The 17,948-nt window shown below is 47.6% G+C and overlaps 1 protein-coding gene across 1 annotated transcript in view; it reads left to right on the top strand.

Annotated features, from left to right (window-relative positions):
- Positions 1–261: 261 nt before the first annotated feature.
- The window catches only part of LOC119432013 (regucalcin), an 86,442-nt gene continuing 68,755 nt past the window's right edge, over positions 262–17,948 (top strand). The window contains exons 1-2 of the mRNA XM_049657287.1: positions 262–517; positions 6,782–6,857. Of these exons, the coding sequence (XP_049513244.1) occupies positions 285–517; positions 6,782–6,857 (309 nt within the window). The 5' untranslated portion in view covers positions 262–284. The remainder of the gene's footprint in view (positions 518–6,781; positions 6,858–17,948) is intronic.

Genomic DNA, 17,948 nt, shown 5'->3' with positions numbered 1-17,948 from the left:
TATGCACTTCAACTCAATTTTATTCTTCTGTAAGTTTCATTCTCATGATCAGGGTCCCCTGTGAGTAATTGACCCAGATAAACGTACTCCTTTGCCGACTCCATCATCATTACCTACTTCCATTTTTGTTCTACCGCCCGCTTCTTGGTCAATGTCGTCTTGTGGGTATGTGCCAATGTTTGGAATCAGCATCGAAATGGGCCATTCAGCTGGCCACGCGCTTGGCGCCTGCCGTTAGGCGTTAGTGTTAACGTTTTCTGCGCGCAGTTGCTCTGCATAAAGCCATGGAGCAAGAGCAAGGCGCCACCGCAACTACCAGTGCCCCAAGGGAAGCTGCACTTTCTGCGTCCACCGAACGGCGTGTTGGGAAAACAACGATCACCGGTGGAGGGGGACGCTTGACCCGCCCACCCAGCTCCGAGCATCACTGCGAAGATGGAAAGAAGCGCCACGAGAAAGCGCAGGCATCGGACATTGACCTGTCACAGCTACAGCAGCAGCTTACTGGCCTGCGTGGGTAAGCTGTCGGTGACGGGTATCGCCACCTATCCTTGCCCAAGAACGGAGGGCTGCCTCAGTGACGTATCGGGTAGGGGTCGCCTGTGGCCTCGTAGATACTGGGGAATCCTTTCTGTGCAACAGTGTCAGCGGCTGTAGTTTCATTCGAGACTCTTTTGTCTCTCCTGTGTTTGTGCCGCATCGGTAGTTCGCAAGTGAGATGCTAAAACTTCAACGCACTTGCCAGAGCAAAAGTAATGTCTTGGTCTGATGATACCTGCTATTGAAATGTGTCCACCTATTCACATAAATCATAAACGCACCCTAATTATTGACGTAGACCCGAAAAGTGCTAAAGTGTTGTTCCGTGAGCCCTAGCTTGTTAGAAACATGTGTATGCAATTGATGTGGACTGTAAGACGCAGCAACTTGATATTTTTACACAATTAGGGTGCGGAGTGAAAAAGTGAATCTTCGCGAGGACTGACCACAAAGGTGTGTATTGCCCAATGCGCTGTTCTGACGAGTTCATGATGGCCGTTAAAATCTATCAGGCAGCACTAACTTCTCGCGGTATTCCCCGACTGATGTTAACGGCCATAATGGACGTATCAGAACAGTCCTCTTATAGTCCTTTTCCACGAAGTTGAGAACCCCTTTCCTGCCGCGAAAATTTGCTTGGTTTTACATTTCCTGGCGCCGGAAAGCCATAGAGTCTGCAGTCCAACCGACACGAGAAAGTACTTGCTGCAACAACGATGGAGTGGCTCAAGGACAAGCGAACGACCCAACAAGGTCTTCACAGGCGTCTGCAAAACGAAGCACGCCATATTATAGTATCAAATTAGTTCAACGCGCCGGCGCTCTGAGTGCTGCATGGCCAGGCTGAAAAACTTCAATGACGTAATCTGGGTGCACAACGAAGAGATGGAGGTACAGACTAAGTCCCTGTCGTTGGCTAGGAACACAACACCAGAGCTAAGCTGTGTTTGATGTGTCATCTTATACAGTTGTTAGGTTCCGACCTCGGTTACTTTGTCCCGACCGTGCCATAAATAATTGAAATAGCGCAGCTGCTGAGAAGTGGCGCTAGTTAGTCTCCTAACTTCCTTCCCTCGCAATACCCTCGGTACATTCTAGGGCTAGGATATTTGAATTCTTGCCGTTAATCGGGAAGCCAATCTGGCGGAACAGCTCCAGTCCTCAGCGAACGCGTACCGAGAATTTTATTCAGCGATGCTTCAGCTTCTGGTACGAACTCGGGACCTGAAGGCCAGCCTTCGCACTTCTAGGCTTCCAAAGCTCGACTCGATCGACTCCACTGGAAGCGTACAGCATCGCCACCCTGTCTGGGATATGACCAAGTGTGCCGTCCACAAAATTTAAACTGAAAGCACTGCATATTAATCTTTTTGACTAGTCCGGCGGCCAAACCATATAAGGAATACAAGCATCGTATCCTGGTGCCATCGAAATTCTGACCAATCGCTTCGGCAACGCAAGAATCATGAAATGGAAATACATGGCGCATCTAGAAATCCTCAGACCAACATCGCGTTGTGGCCCACCTCCTGGACACCGTGTCAATCAACGTGAGAGGTGTCAAGGCGATTGGATGATCGGAGCTTTCATACTTTTCCGGGTTCGCCAAGTTTTGACGAAGGTGATTCCCAGTGACATCGCTGTGGAACACTACAAATGACCCTGACCGCACTACAGCTTAAGCACTGTTCTCGCGTTCCAGCGGGATCGTCACTCGTGTAACGACAGAGCCTTCAGCCAAAGGCGACGACGAATGTGGCCGCCGTGGCCGGGAGCCATAAGACGATCCATAAGCGTTGTCTTTAGCAGTGCGTGTTCAGTTGTGGAAGGCTACTGCCATCTTCCTCTCGTGCCGGACGCTCTCCCACAACCTCCTCACGGGGAAAGGAGGCGGCAGGAGATGAGGGCCGTCCTTTCCGAGTGCTCCAACGTGAACATTTAAACACCACAACACAAAGCTCTGGTGCGACCGCACGTGCGTGTTAGTGAACTTATATTGACCCACAACGCTGTTCACGGTCCCCTCAAGAGTACGCACTCTTTGCCACGGCCGCGCTCCATCCAAGGAGCGTTAAATTAAGAAATATACTGGCATTTTGACCCGAAGGCCGAAGCACGGGCAACAATGGGAAGGCTTAGCATTTCGCTCCAACTCGTTGGGAGGTGTTCTAACTACACGAGGGTCTGACTACCGCGGACACGTCACACGCGGGCGCCCCAAAATTTCTGGCACCCTCAAATGCGTTAATATACGTTGTGTTGGGTCTGCTTTTCATCGCACAGGCACCACTACGCCGCCAGTAAAGAACCGCGCCACATCACTTTCAGGTTCGATCACTGGTATTTGTCTTGCACTTGTAATATTTAATACACTCGGAAGACTTAAGATAAAGTTCAGGCGCTCAGATTGTTTTGTTTAATGACATTTGTTGGCCGGCTGCAATTCTCAAAAATTCTGAGTAATAATTCAGTCACGAATGCAAGACTTTCTTTGAACGGCTTTGGCAGTTGAATAATATAACTTTTACCTTGCATATACAGCACGTGTGCCCGTATAGCACAGATTAGAACATCACCTAACAGCATCACTTCTACGCAGATGGCGAAAATGGGCCTGGAGGGTCCGTATGAATTAGTCACCATAAAACTTCGAGGCCGCTTCAGCTTCACCTTTAGGAGTGGAACGCGATAGCGTAATGTTCTGGCGGCGAACGCTATGCACGAAGGCGAGCTTTTGGCAGAAACGCGGCCTCTTGCGTGAGTCGATCACGGAGGTAGTGCATAGCCGCGTCAAAACAACATCATCATTGAATCTTGAGGTTTCTGTTACTGTGTCGCACTTTTAAGATTTCATTCTGAGGAGATGTAAAGGACAGCTGAAGCACTTTTCAAAAAAAGTAAAGGTGTCAACGAATTCTTATGGTTTTTCACCCCCTGAATACGAAAATCGTAGTCTAACATGCCAGAAGTCACTGCTAGTTGCGTTAATTTAGCAAAAACAAGCCGCAGCGTCTGCCGGAGACCCCCCGGGCTCTGATGGCAAAGACGATCCTGATGTCATTTTAGGTATCGGCGAGGAGCGCGATTCGAATAGAGCACTCACGTGACCCCTGTATCGACGTCATCCTCGCGCCCGGTCTTTCGCCGCTACGCTCGGCGCACGAAGGGGGCGGAGCTTAACGAAAATTTAAACCGCGATTTCGGCGTTGCCACGCGCATAACCAAGAAAATAACTGTAGGAGTTGAATTATACTGTGTCAGCCTTCCAAACACTCGTAAATATTCCAATTTTAAAACCACTTCAACTTTCCTTTTAGCTGTCGGTGTTTTGTTTCAGGACATTTGTTTGTGGGCTGTCATGTCCGAAATTCCGAGGAATTACTCTGTCAAGAATGAGCGAGAAGAAAGGGAACCGAGGGGCCCGATTTTGATTATACATATCATAAGAAGCCAACAAACAACGACGTTGGTACCGTTGTTTGTTGACTACTTATGATACGATCCGTCAAGAATATAAGACAAGGTATGAGCAACTTTAGTGGTAGAACGGTGGGGCAATATAACCCGCATATATGGCATGTTATATAGCGAGGCGCGGCATATACATGCACCTAAATATAAACGGAAATTTTCGCTCACGGACAATTGCGCTGACGCCGACACCGGATTTCCTATGGCACGGGGCCCTTAATGCTATCGCGTTAAAATTCTGGAGTAGAGCAGCACCAGCAAATTTTTATTCGCATAGATAAAGCCAGTTTTTGCTTCTACTCGACCCTTGAGAGCGTGCCGCGCTAGTTGGAGCGCCGTCACCGGTGATTTGGTATAGCTCTTATAGTCTAATTAAATAGAAGGTTGTCGGTTCATGCTGCAATACTACCATTGGCTGACTAATCATATCATGATCTCCCATACAATTTTACAAGACGTTGAAGGTCCACCCTAGCACCAGGGGCAAAAATAGTCCATAGACCTGCATCTATATGGCACAATTGACCGTGTTTAAGCCGCAGGAAGCGAGGAGGAAACCCTTCGCTTCCGCCATATGCTAAGGTAATCAATTTCTCTAGTAAGATGGCGGTGACCAGCTTGACCTTCAGGCATCATCTCCACTCCCGAATATTGAACACGACATTGTTTTATGTCGGGGTCGACCATCAACTTCCTGTAATGCATGTGTCGTCGGCGCGAACGCGTAAAATATGCTCTCTCTTGACAGGGATGGCGCCGCCATCTAAGAGCGGTGAAGCTATGGTACTGCATCGTGACACTAACGAGCGCTGACACTGAGCGCTTCAGTAGACTCAGCATCGGAGGCTTCAAAGCGGTGTAGCCTGGAGTAGGCGTTGTAGGCGTTTTGCTGATGTGACGACGCAGTTTCCGCGCATGGTTTGTCTTTCGCGTCCTATTAGCCTGTGACGCCTCGTCGCCTACGGAGTGCAGGTTCAATGCGCATCAGCGGTGCTTACACGCCGCCTACTGCTTCGCTTGCGATGGCACCAACTAAGAAAACTACGGCGCTAACCGGCGCAAAAAGGCAATGACGTCGACGGGCGAATCTCGCTTTGGTCCGGCGAGAAAGACACCAGCGTGAAGCAGAAGGACTTCGCGCGGTCGCGGCGCACGCTGCCAACTGTGCCACTCGCATTCGCGGAGCCGGGCGCGTCGCAACTCAACTGGTTGCCCACGACACTAGCGAGACGGACCGAAGTGTTCGCATCTTCGCCGAAGCGACTCGGTAGCAGGACGCCGCTCGCCAACAGGATGCCGGGCGCCAAGCAAACCTGCAACACGGTCGCCGACCCGCAAATCGTGCGCCTTTCGATGCAGCGGACCGGAAGTTCACGAATGAAACGTGCCACAGCCTCTGTGAATGCACGTTTCACATTCGTGTTCGACCGATTCCTATGAAAGAGGGATAAACCACATTTTCCCTAGAACGCTTTCGCTCGAACCAAGGAGTATTTTTAAAATATCAGCTTTTTCGATAGAACGCAGTAGCAAGGCTTTTTTTATTGCGAAAGCAATTATACAGACACTTCAACCGGATTTCTGCCGTCGCCGTCGCCGTGAGGTTCCCTATAGATACAATCTGCGCCGCGCGCCGTATGCCCGAGCGGAAGCGTGCGGGGACGCGCGCTATCACGGAGAGCGAACGCACTAAATCTCCCACGCGCAAGCAAGGAAGCCGGAAGCCAGCGCCGGAGGGAGCGGGGGGGGGGGGGGGGGTGGCGCACTTCTCCTCTGCCAACAACCGCGCTCGTCTCGACCGCACGGTCTCTTATCTCCCCACGGCTCTGACCTTTATGCGCCGTGCATTCGCCGCTCAGTTTCCGTTGAAGCGAAAGACCGCACGTACCTTCGCCGCTGCGGCGTATATATGCGCTTGCTGCCAGCGTTTTGACAGTCGTTGTCTGCAGTCATTCAGTGTGATCTATTCACGTTTGCTTGTGCGCGCTCACACCACGCTTGTTCATTCAGTTAGTAATAGTCGGGCCACATTTTCCAACGCACGCTACACATGCAATGCTGCCCGGATCGGCAGTGCAGCGCTACAGGTGTGTCCCTTCGCACGCGCTGCCCACGGGAAGCGCTTTTCATCAACACCACCGTTTCACACGCGCCTTCTCGTGGTCATCGAGTCTCTCTTCATGTCGGTCTACTTACGCCGCAGCACACCTGCTTACTTAATCAGCTCATGTTTACTACAATTCATATTGCTACCAAAGCCGCTCACCTTACTTCGTATGACATTGCTGTGTTGCTATCGCATTCATTGCTTCGCCCTTAGGGCGAAACTGTGACATTTTTGATGGCCGTTGAAGTCGGTAATAAGTGCCGCTTGCTTCCTCGCATGCTAGTGACAGCTGCAATCCTCGCGAGCTGTTTGCTTCTACGCTTCTGCATTTTGCTCCCCCAACGGCTAGGAAATCTCAATCGCCTGCTATTACAGTTGTCAGTAAGCGCCTCCTGTGTTGCTTTGTTGCAAAGAGGTGTATACTGATAGTGTGCCATGTTCTTCGATCGCCTCCTGGCGGCGTTTGTGAACGTGCAATAACGCGACAGTCGTGTCGGTTGAATGAATTTGCACGAAAGCTTTTCCTATTGCGAGGAAGTATTCTGTGTATTTTCATTATCCACCACGTCGGGCTTGCGCCTCGGCGTCACAGAACGTAACAGATAACGCTCTGTTTTCCGATAAACATTCATGCTCATCAGCGCTGTCTCTCTCCCGTCGCAGCGTGTGGCAAGCGGCGTCGGGTACAACGCTGCCGACGTCACGGTCTTCGGACAAGATACAGTCGTCTCATCGTCCGGTGAGTTGCAACGGTGGCGCATTCTCTACGGTTTGGCACATTGTGCCATGGAGTTTGCTGTCACCGTCTGAAGTGAACAGTTTCAGCCTACACTCCAAAAAGAGTCAGAAATCACCCTTGACGATCATGTGTCATGCAAAGCATTTCTAAAAAGCTATAGACGACGCGAATTTGTGGGCAAGCGTTTAGAGCGCAGCTCCTGGGTAAAGCGTCGGCGTAACCGCGCGAACGCGCGACTGCCACTGCTAGCGCGTTCGCATGTCGCATTAGGAAGTATCGTAATCGTCGGATATTTTACAGCGTAGTTGTTAAGGGCTAGGGTCCCCCAGGATTGTGTCCACGTGTAGAAAAAAAAAACTATCATCGGCATTATCTCGAGCGTCGTCATCTTTGTGAGCGCACGGCCCCTCCTCCCTTCCAGCCGGCTGAGCCCCCGCTATCTCTCTTCTCTTGCGCCAGTCGACCTTCTTTTATGCCACGCTCCCCCTCCCTGAGTAGAGTTGGGCCTGGCTGCGAGGCTAGCGCGGCAAGCCTGCTGGAAGCTGCGCCTGACTAGAGTTGAGCCCTGCTGGGAGGCTAGGCTGGCGGTGCTCCTTCTTTGCTGTTGATGATGATTTAATGGCCTCCCCTTTTAAACGTGGCGGTGACAAATATTCACCAAGCCTGCGTGATTTAATCAGGTAGGCTATACATGTTTCTTATGTAGCATTTTTGTATACATTTCATTAATCATGTTTTCTTTTTCCTCAATATCTACCTTGTACGTCTACCTACGACTAAGAGATCGTCCCTCCGCCTCGGCGCCACCTCGTAGAGTCGTATGAAAACGGTGGGTTGGAGGCGTTTTCAAACTTAGGATTGTAAAAAAGTGTGCGTTATACCGGCGTTCTCGCCGGATCTTAAGTTTGTTTCTTCGTAGGTCACCGTGGCGACCACTTGAGTGCGCGGTCAGACCGATAATAGATACGCATAGATAATAGATAATAGATAATAGACGGTACGGTGATCGCAACTGCGTAGGTTCCCCCTGCAACGCCTGCGAAAGACATCCAAACGTTCATGATAGACATGTTCGGTAGGGTGATGCCCAACGACGATACGCCCAATCTCATTGTGGGGGCAATATTCACTACAGCAGACCCACCATAGTCACAGCTTCGCTGGCTTCTATCCTCGCAGTAGTGGAAGGTTTCAGTTTTTTTTATTATTTCCCGAGTGCCATTATATTTGCTTTGATGCTATCGACCATTATGGATAGTAGCGGTCTATGACTACTGAAGTACGAGACGTACTTACAAGAGGCTAGATCGACGACACGGCCAAATCGCGTAATAAGAACTCGGTTCGCGGTGTTTAGGGTGACGCCAAACACTGTCCTCTATGCATGGGGGGGACCACTTAGCTGGCCGGGTTCGAGAGGTCCACGCTGAAATCCCCCATGACGAGAAAGGGAGTTCCCCCTCTCTCGAGAAGTGCAGTTCCGTCACGTGCGGCCTCCTAAAACTCCCATGAACGAGAGAGTCCTTCGTGTACGTTCGCCTCTCTCGGCGTCTAGCGCGCGTGTGAGCTCTCCATATCCCGAGCGGCACCGTATATATATATATATATATATATATATATATATATATATATATATATATATATATATATATATATATATTTTTTTTTTTCTGGCGCGCGCATCCCATGCTGTCGCTCACCTCGCGGAATAGGCCCACTGGCCCCCACATTTTCGGCAACAAAATCGCCGTGGCCCTGACCGCGACCGTGCTCTGACCTTGGCTCCAGCTAGGCAAAAGAAAAAAAAAACGATTGGAATTCGAAACAGTTTTCACGCTCTGGTAACATTCTTTGTCCCGCTGCAAAATAATCGTCCTTGCTTCAATGCGGCCTACCCGAGGTACTTCCAGGCAACGAACGGCATGCGCGTTATCAGCGTGACCAAGCATTCTTGACAGGAAAGAAGCAAGTTCTGAGTATCTAACAAAAAAAAAAAAAACGAAAGCAAAATGAATGATGTTACGGGCCTGGGTTTGGTAAACTTTCAACGGCGCGTCTGCTTGGAGCTCGAACTAGGTCGACCATCGGAGAGGATCCAGCAGGGAAGACGAGGTGACGTAAAAACAAATAACACAAGTTTAATACATGGTTACGGGTGAGCGGTGTGTTCCAAGGAAAGCATACAAGAAACGTTCCTTGTGCATGCACCTGCACGCTAGGGCAAAACAAAAGTGTTCTCCACGTGACTGCTTGCTGGCTTTCTTATACACTCCACCATCCGGGGCACTCTTCCCCTCTCCTGCCCCCACTGCAGGGCAGGACAAACCAGACGAAGTAGTGAGGGTGCGTGACCGTAGTGGGGTGAGCGTCCCCAGCTGGGGTGGTGTGGTCGCAAGGGGCGGCACGGCAGGTTTCGGCTCTGACGTATTTCTGACCCTCGCGACGGACACGACTCTTCATGTTGACGAGCGAGACCGTTAGGCACGCCGTTTCCCATGCGTTTGCCCGTGGTCCGGGCATGGCCGCTCTAAGTGAATCGTAACGGACTGAACGTGGCCCGGGCATGGCCGCTCTTTTCCGCGGTTGTCCAATGAAATGTGTTCATGTTTGCCTGTGCGGGCGTGACACCATGCTTGTTAATTTAGTTAGTATGTCTATGTTTACTAGTGTACGCGGCCGATAAAACTGCTATGCTTGCTTCGTATTGCTATCCACAAATTTGCTATCGTAATCGATGCTTCCCCTTATGGGCGAAAATGGAGACTTTTTTTAATATACTTCGTAGCGGCCACGTGCGCGAGCGCTTTTTGTTCGACCTACATCAGCTTTTGGAAGCGCTTCCTAATCGCCACCAATCGCTTGACGTAGACAGATTGGACTTCTTAGTGACTGCGGGGTGTATGTGGTTGGTAGACTGTGGATGTCAGCACCGCTTTGTCTGGTCGCCTTTTTAATAAACCTTGGCAGCTTCAGTGACACGCCCGCGCTTGCACCACATCGGCGCACGTTAGAAAGCCACGAAGGACGAATTGCAGGCGTGCATTTGCAAGGCTAGATCCGTCAATTCTATTCGCCTCTTCCACTTCTCCGAGCAAAAGGCAGAGAGAGAGAGAGAGAGTGACAGTGAAGTGGAAGAGTCGCTATTTTCTGCAACCCCTTAGAGAGCACGGCTCAGCGCCTTTGGGAGGGGGATATAAAGAGGACAGAAGAGAGAAGGTCGTTGCGGTCAGAGGATGCACGGCTACTGCGACTGCAGACAGACGCCACATTTACAAAAACAGCCCTGCGTCGTCCAGAAACTGAAGAAGGTGCTTGAAGACGAAGTTATGGTGCCGGCCGGGAAGCATATATTAAAAATCGAGAAGGCACAAAAATTGCCCTAGGTTGAACGCGATTGGCTAAAACGCCGCCGGCGGCGCTCGACACCCGTTGCACCCGCTGCGATAGTACGCCGCGCCACCTAACGCCTTTTACGCTAACATAACTTTACCTAACCTAACCTATCGCAGGCGACACACAAAGGCAATAATCCTCCTCACGGCGTGACATCACAGCGTCGCCGGCGGCGGTTCAGCCAATCGCGGTTTCTAAGGTTCCTTCTAGATATTCAATATACGCTGCCGGGAAACAGCTAGAACCAGGCGTTGAATCAACGTGGAAGAGAAGCCGTGTCGGTAACTTCTCTTTGTCGTTTCTCTTTGGCATAGCAGCACCGCGATACAGCTTCATAATGTCGGACTCCATGTCAGCTATTAGAAGTTACTCAACGAACCGGCTGGCAAGGTTACGCTTATCTGGATGCCGGCCCACTCTGGGAATGGCGGGAACGAAATGGCCCACCGTGCTGCCAGAGAATTAATTAACCGGGCGGTGGAGGCATGTCCGCTACCAGGTGGAACGACACCCATTAACAGCTACAATGAAATTGTCACTGCTTACAGGGAGGACGGGCGGATATATCAACCACCGGATGCTTCCGTTAGTAGAATGCAAGCCACGGATCTCCACAGGGCGCCAACAGGAACTGTTATGTCCCCCAGAATTCTGTCTTATATATCCAAAGGCGACTATAATTCAAAATGTAAATATTGCGACACAGATCGAGCCGATCAGCATCATATTCTATGGGGTTGCAGGACTAATCCTGCCCCAAGAAATCTCCTGCGGCAAGCTCCCTCATAGGAGGCGTGGGGCTCCATGCTATAGAATCTACTAACCCTCAAACCTAAGCCGGGCAGGCGGACCGGGTGGCGAAGGTCGCGGCCAGCTGGACGCCACCCTAGCCCCCTCCGCCTGATCGCGGCTCCCCTCTCCCCTCGTCTTCAAAAAGTTTGTGTCCTCGTACTTCCTCTCTCTTTGACGCAGCATCTTTTCTTAAGCGTTATGAATCAACTCGCCCAACAACAACTTTTATTGGGAAGCCATCCCATTGGAGGATGCGAGGCAGGACCGAAGTAAGTGCTCAGTTGTCTAGGTCTCGCCGTACACTGATCAGGCTGGAGATGGAGCCGGGATCCCACTGTATCTCCAGGATGTCGTTCAGGAGCAGCCGTTCCGGGGGTGGAGCGCGAGACGCACATCCTGCCTTTTGTGGCCGTGGTCAAGGAAGTATTTTGGGGAGAGATCCTGAAATAAATATTTATTAATGGGTAATATGAAAATGCATGTTAGCTTCTGCAGATATAAGGGAAATAACAAAGGACTTTAGTAAATAGATATAAGAAAATGCAGAGAAATTGCAAACGTTGTTTTGGCTGAAACCGAACTTTTCTTTCTGTTTATTTATTTATTTATTTATTACAAATACTTTAAGAGCCCGAGTGCATTACAGAAATGAGTGGTTAATACATATGCAAGTGTGCAATAATATGATTTATTAAAATACAAGTTAACCAAATAAGTAATCTTGAATGGCACTTCTGAAGTTAGTGCCGATAATGGAAGCGATGAAGGCAGGAAGGTGGTTCCATTCTGCGCTGGTCATAGGAATAAAAGAATCATTATATAGGTTGGATTGACAAAATGGCACACGAACCTTTAACTAGTGGTACACACGCAATGTAATGTGCATCGGTTGAAGAAAAGGTAGCTTTTTAACACTTTATTTTGATGATAAATTTTGTGAAAGAGGCATAGACGAAGACATTTACGACGTAAAGACAGATCGGGCAGGTTTAGTGTGTTCTTCATTGTGGATACAAAAGCGTAGCGGGAATAATTTGGCAGAATAAACAGTGCTGCGCGATTCTGAACTGATTCGAGGGTAGTGGTTAGAATGGATTGAATGGGATCCCAGATGCTAGATGCATATTCTAGATATAGACGGACTAAAGTTTTATACAGAATTAGTTTTGAGTGAGTGAAACAACTTTATTGAGACCAGCCGATTGAGGCCTGGGCCTAGGCCACTCCAGGGGCGGTAGAGAGACCCTGTCTGCCGGCCGCCTCTTGAGCTCGCTGGATGGCCCATAGTTGATCTTGCAGGATCTGAGCTGATCAGCGCGGCTTTCCACTGCGCCCCAAGCTGTTCTGGGGAGACTGCATATTCATCCTGAACATGTGCGCAATCCTATAGAATGTGTGCTAGGGTGGCGTGTTCTGTCCTACTTAAGTTGCATAGGAAGATGGCGCTTTGGAAAGGTTACGGCGCAGGAAGCCAAGAGCAGGGGTTTATCCAGAATTTCGACTTTGGGAGGGGGGGGGGAGTGTTACCAGAATGCGGGTATGGTAGGAGGGGGGGGGGGGGACGGGAAGATGTTCAAGGGGATAGCGCTCTGTTTACGATGTTGTTTTATTTCATTAAGGCTTAACTCTTGTCTTCAACAAATGGTGCCAGAAAAGCTGCTAATAAGCAGAAGTACACCAATTCACCTTTTAAGCTAGCATATTAAACCACATCTTACAAGGGAGTTCGTCCTTGTTGGTGCATGTAGAGCTGATGTTGTTGCGCAAGAAATACTGCAACGAAGGTGGAGACAGGCGGGCACGAACGAGCGCTGTACAGAAGGCCGAAATGTGTGCCTAGTTTTTCGGGATTTTAAATTCATTACTATATTTAAACACCCATGGCATTCTGTCACCACGTTTCAACATTGCAAGAACGTAAGGGTGTGTTTTCAATTGACTGCACGAAGTTTATCCTTTTTTTTCTATGCAGAACAACGTAAAGCAATTTCTTAATCTACAAGTCTTATTGAAAAGCAAAGTGCAGACGTTTTCAAAACTAAGTACAGCATCACTTTGCTCGAGCAAAAAGATACCAAGGACAATAGGCACGGAGGAGCCATATACTTTAAACAATACAATGAAAATATAACAACCAAGAACAAAAAAAAAAGGCAGGCAGATCCCACGCCCTCTGGGAATTGATGTTATGCGAAGCAGTGTGCGGGGAGGAGCCTACCAAGTTAACGAAACGATCATGAAAGCACCAAGACGTAGGCGGCTGTTTCATGACCTACATGACACGCATGTCATGACCTATCATTTATGTTCGTCGTATACTCTCGTGATACGATGCCAATTTTATTACATACCAAATTAACGAAACGACCATGAGAGCACCAAGACGTAATGGAATATATATATATATAAATATATATATATATATATATATAGATAGATAGATAGATAGATAGATAGATAGATAGATAGATACTCTCAAAGGGGTATATGATCGCCAAGAAATGATTCGAATTTTAAAAGTATATCTGCGGATCATGTCCGCTACAATCCGGTACATACAATATCCAAAGAAACTATCGGCCAACCGTGGCTGCCACATTCACAAAATAATAATTAAAAAGAAAATCGGGGACTACACAAACTACACATTGCACCATGTCACCCAGCATCTGTCTACAATACCCGGCTTGGTTTCTTGGTTCCCATCATATAGGTTTGGTTTGTTTGGTGCATATATGGTATAGCACAACCCACTACGGGGAATTGGCCATGAATCGGGCGACAGTGGGTACAAAAGGGAGGAATACTTTAATAGGATTTTTCTGATATAAGAATGAGACATGAAATGAATTCTAATCGTTAATATCAATTTTCATGGGATAGTATCCTAAAATTTGAAGTTCGTATTTTGTTTTCATGTAGGCTTGGTCCACAAACTGCAAATATTTATCCTTTTCTCCGTCTGTTGCGTTCCTAATATTGGGGATACTTGGAGCTTCGGTAGAAATTTTAATCAGCGCATCGACAGGGGCCGGCGTTAAGTGACATCTATCTGATGTTAAGAGCCTGCTCAAGGTGGAAAAGCTTCTTTTAACGGCAGCGATTCCTACGGGAAGAAGCGGTATCTTCATTGCAGCTGATGACAAAGTGGAGGACATTTTTCTTCTCTCGACCTCGCACGCAAGCATTAGCAGTGCTTGCTGAGGAGCCAGCTCTCTAAGATACCATCTGTAAATTCTACTCATTCCCCAGTCTATAGTCGTTCGGGCTTAACGATAACGAGAGCAATGTGCCGCATTGTAAATTTTAGGACTAAGCACAGGTGTAGTGCTTGTACTGTACGTGTTGTGCATACCAGTACGTTGACTTAAAAATGGAAAAACAAAGACCAAACGTGAATCTCGCATCTCATTTACGCGCAAGCGTTTACCGCGAGTTCAAGGATTCTCCGCTCCCTGCAGATTGCAGTGTAGCAATGTCATGTGCGCGCTGAACATCAAAATTAAAGCCTCAAAATTAAAGCCACGTGGCGTCCACATCCGCAAAGAATAAATATTTCTTAAAGCGAGAACCACAGTGCACGTGTTCAGCGTAATTGTTTTTCCAGGATGAGTGCCTGTCTGAAAGAGGGGAGGGGGGGGGGGTTGGTGCGGAATAATTTTGGGGGGCTGTCTAGATCCTCCTGGGGCAGTGTTGGTGGGGGGGGGGGTGTTAAGGGGTGTTTATAAATCCCTATAGAAGAGTGCGGTTGGCATCACGGGTGACGTAATCAACGTGCATGTTCCAGAGTAGGTCGTTAGTAATATTAATGCCAAGGTATTTGTAGGAGTTAACGAAATTCAAGGGGGCTCCTTTAACGTAATAAGTGAAGTTGGTACTATGAAGGCGCCGGGTTGTTCTCATGGTTTTATATTTATTAACGTTTACTTGCATAAGCCATTTGTCACACCGTAGAGATAATTTGGCGAGATCTTTTGGATATTTAGTGAATCAGATGAGTTAGTTATTTTGTGGTAAATTACGCAGTCGTCTGCAAAAAGCTTAATTGATAAAAACAATACTGTCAGGAAGATCATTAATATATACAAGAAACAGCAAAGTGTCCAGTACAGACCCCTGTGGTAAGCCCGACGTAACAGAAGAATAATCGTTAGCAGTCACATATTGAGTTCGGTTTGAAAGAAGGCCTTTAATTCACTTAAATACGCTAGTGTCATTATGCCCTGTTTTTGAGGCGACCCGCAGCAAGAGTTCGTGTCTGCCTGCGTATCAGAAGCCTGACTCACAACCTTTGTATTCGACTTTTTGACAGTGGAATAATGTCACCGACGCGCTCAACACCACCATGGCTGTTGCAACACATTGAATGTGACACATCTTTTCTTTATGATATCCCGGCACGCTCCCGAGTCATTAATACGCAGTCCCTTCCTATAGAATTGCAAGAAAAATACCCCTGCCCTGAATTTTATATGGACGCTTCTAAATCTCCTGAGAAAATGTCCTTTGTCGCTGTTGGGTCATCTTTTGAGTTATCAGGGGTTCTCTATTTACAAATTAGTATTTTTACAGGTGAAGCCTTTGCAATAATGTCGACTGTGAAATACACCAGAAAAAAAAAGGCTCAGCAGAGCTGTAATATATACAGACTCTCTAAGTATGGCAAAAACAGTGAACTCCTTGAAACACAAGAACCCTGTACTGAATGAACTATACTCTGAGCTCTGCGTGGCATATTTATCCAACCACCACGTAACATTATGTTGGGTGCCAGGACATTCATGCATTGAAGACAACGTGCTCGCTGAGCTTAATGCAACCTCCGTCCGCCCTGGAGCCGCCGGAAGCAACGTAGCAGTGTCAGTGCTCGATCTAAAACGTTTCCTGCATACGACGTTGAAAGAATACTGGAATCTAGAGTGGGATAAAGAAACCCAAAAGAAACTGCACTTGGTAAAGCCCCAATAGGTGACTGGGTCAGTGGAAACAAAGCGAGGCAAACTGATGTGGCATTTACCCGACTGAAAGTAGGACACACATTTGGGACGCACTCCTACCTTCTTACAGGAAATGAACCCCCCACCTGCAGCAGGTGTGGGGAATTGCTCACTGTAGCACATGTCCTAATAGAATGCAAGCACTTAGATTAGAGGTTTGCAGAAATAAATATTTACCTAAAACTTATAACGAGTGTATTCCACTGCATCCTGCGCTATTCGTTGGAAGAGAACCACTCTTTAAAAGAAGAACAGTGATGGCATTCTTCAGTGAAGTCGGCACATTGAAAATTATATCTTCGCAGGGCTACCAACTAATTGTCACATGTTTGCAGCCCTTACTTTTACATGGAAGAGAGGGATTGCTATCACCTCAGCAATGTCGCTGGTCTCACTGCAGCTGCTTCAGTAGTTGTAGGACTATTGTTGAGGCCAAGCGATGTATAGATTATAGAATCCACTTTATTCCAACACACAAGTTGGGGGCCCCCCAGGCAAAAAGCTGTCTCAGACAGCTTGACGGGTCCTGGGGGCCTACAGAGGCCCCCAGGACCCGTCAGCCGCCAGCCTTTCATAAATAGACAATTCAGATTATCGCATGATGATTCACAGGCACTGTTCTGATCTTGTTTATCTCCGACCACTGTCAACTCTTAAACATTTAACGCTTCACTGTGTGCATGCTCATACTTTTATTGTATAGTTTTTACGCATTTTCAGGTAATTTTAGGTCAATTTACAGTCATGCTCCATACACCATCTTACATAGCACCACCTCACTGCATTAATAAAGTTGTTCTGGTGTTCTTTGGCCACAATTGGCCCTTGCGCCATTAAACACCACATATCATCCTCATCAGTGTCAATATTAACTTTACTAAGCTTGAAAAGGAGTAAGTTATGAGGTACTGAGTCAATTCCTTTGCGAAATCGAGAAAAAGGCAGTCTATATCGATACCGAGGTAAGCAGCTAAAAATAGATTAGTAAACGTGAGTAGTTGGTTCTCAATTGAAAGCATTTTCCTAAGTACATGCTGAGAGTTATTAAAGAAAGAATTGTTCTCCAAAAATTCAATTAGCTGCGAATGTATGATGTGTTCTATGATTTTGCATGGGATGTTTGTTAGTGAGATCGGACGATAGTTATCTGCTGAATGAGCATTACCTGATTTCAACATACGGACCACCTTCCCCACCTTCCAGTCGCTGGGCAATATGGAACACTGTATAGATTGTCCAAAAAGTTTTCAGAGAATGATTGTTGAGTACACTCGAGTTATTTTTAAGATCTTTGAGTTGAGTACGTCAGCGCCAGTGGAAAAGGAGATCTACAGATTGCCAATGAGCTTGGTAACGCCTACCCAATCTATAGCAATGGGATCCATAGGAGGAAAGTTATGGTCAGGTACACGTGGTAATAATGCAGGAGCAGCTGTACTGGAGAACAAAACAAATGCGTTGGTAAAGACTGTGCAAGACTGGTTAAGCGGAAGGATAGATGAGTCATGTTGTTCAACCGCTGACAATGCTCCAAAATTTCCGAGGCTTAGTTTAAAGTACCGACGGCAGCGTGTTGTTAAGAAAAGAATCTTTTGCGCACTGAATAGGTCCTTATGAACTCGCTGATATGCTCCGCAGTGATCAGCATATTTAGTTCGCTTTGCACGTCGGAACATTCTTTCCTTTTTTATTTGATAGGCGCTTTATAAAAGATTGAACCATGGTGACCAGGGATTATAGATGATGTTCTTTTTTGGAACATATCGTTCAACCAGATATAGAACGTTTTCTTTATACATGGTCCAGTTTTCTCCTACGGAATGTTTGCCGAAGTTGCTGATATAGCCTTCTGTAAATAATTCTAACTCAGCTATTATTGAACATGTATCAGCTGAGTTGTAGTTGCGTA

Source organism: Dermacentor silvarum, chromosome 10, assembly GCF_013339745.2.
Source record: "Dermacentor silvarum isolate Dsil-2018 chromosome 10, BIME_Dsil_1.4, whole genome shotgun sequence".
NCBI lineage: Eukaryota > Metazoa > Arthropoda > Arachnida > Ixodida > Ixodidae > Dermacentor > Dermacentor silvarum.
Note: the sequence above shows the minus strand (reverse complement) of the source record. Positions and strands in the feature narration are given on the sequence as shown.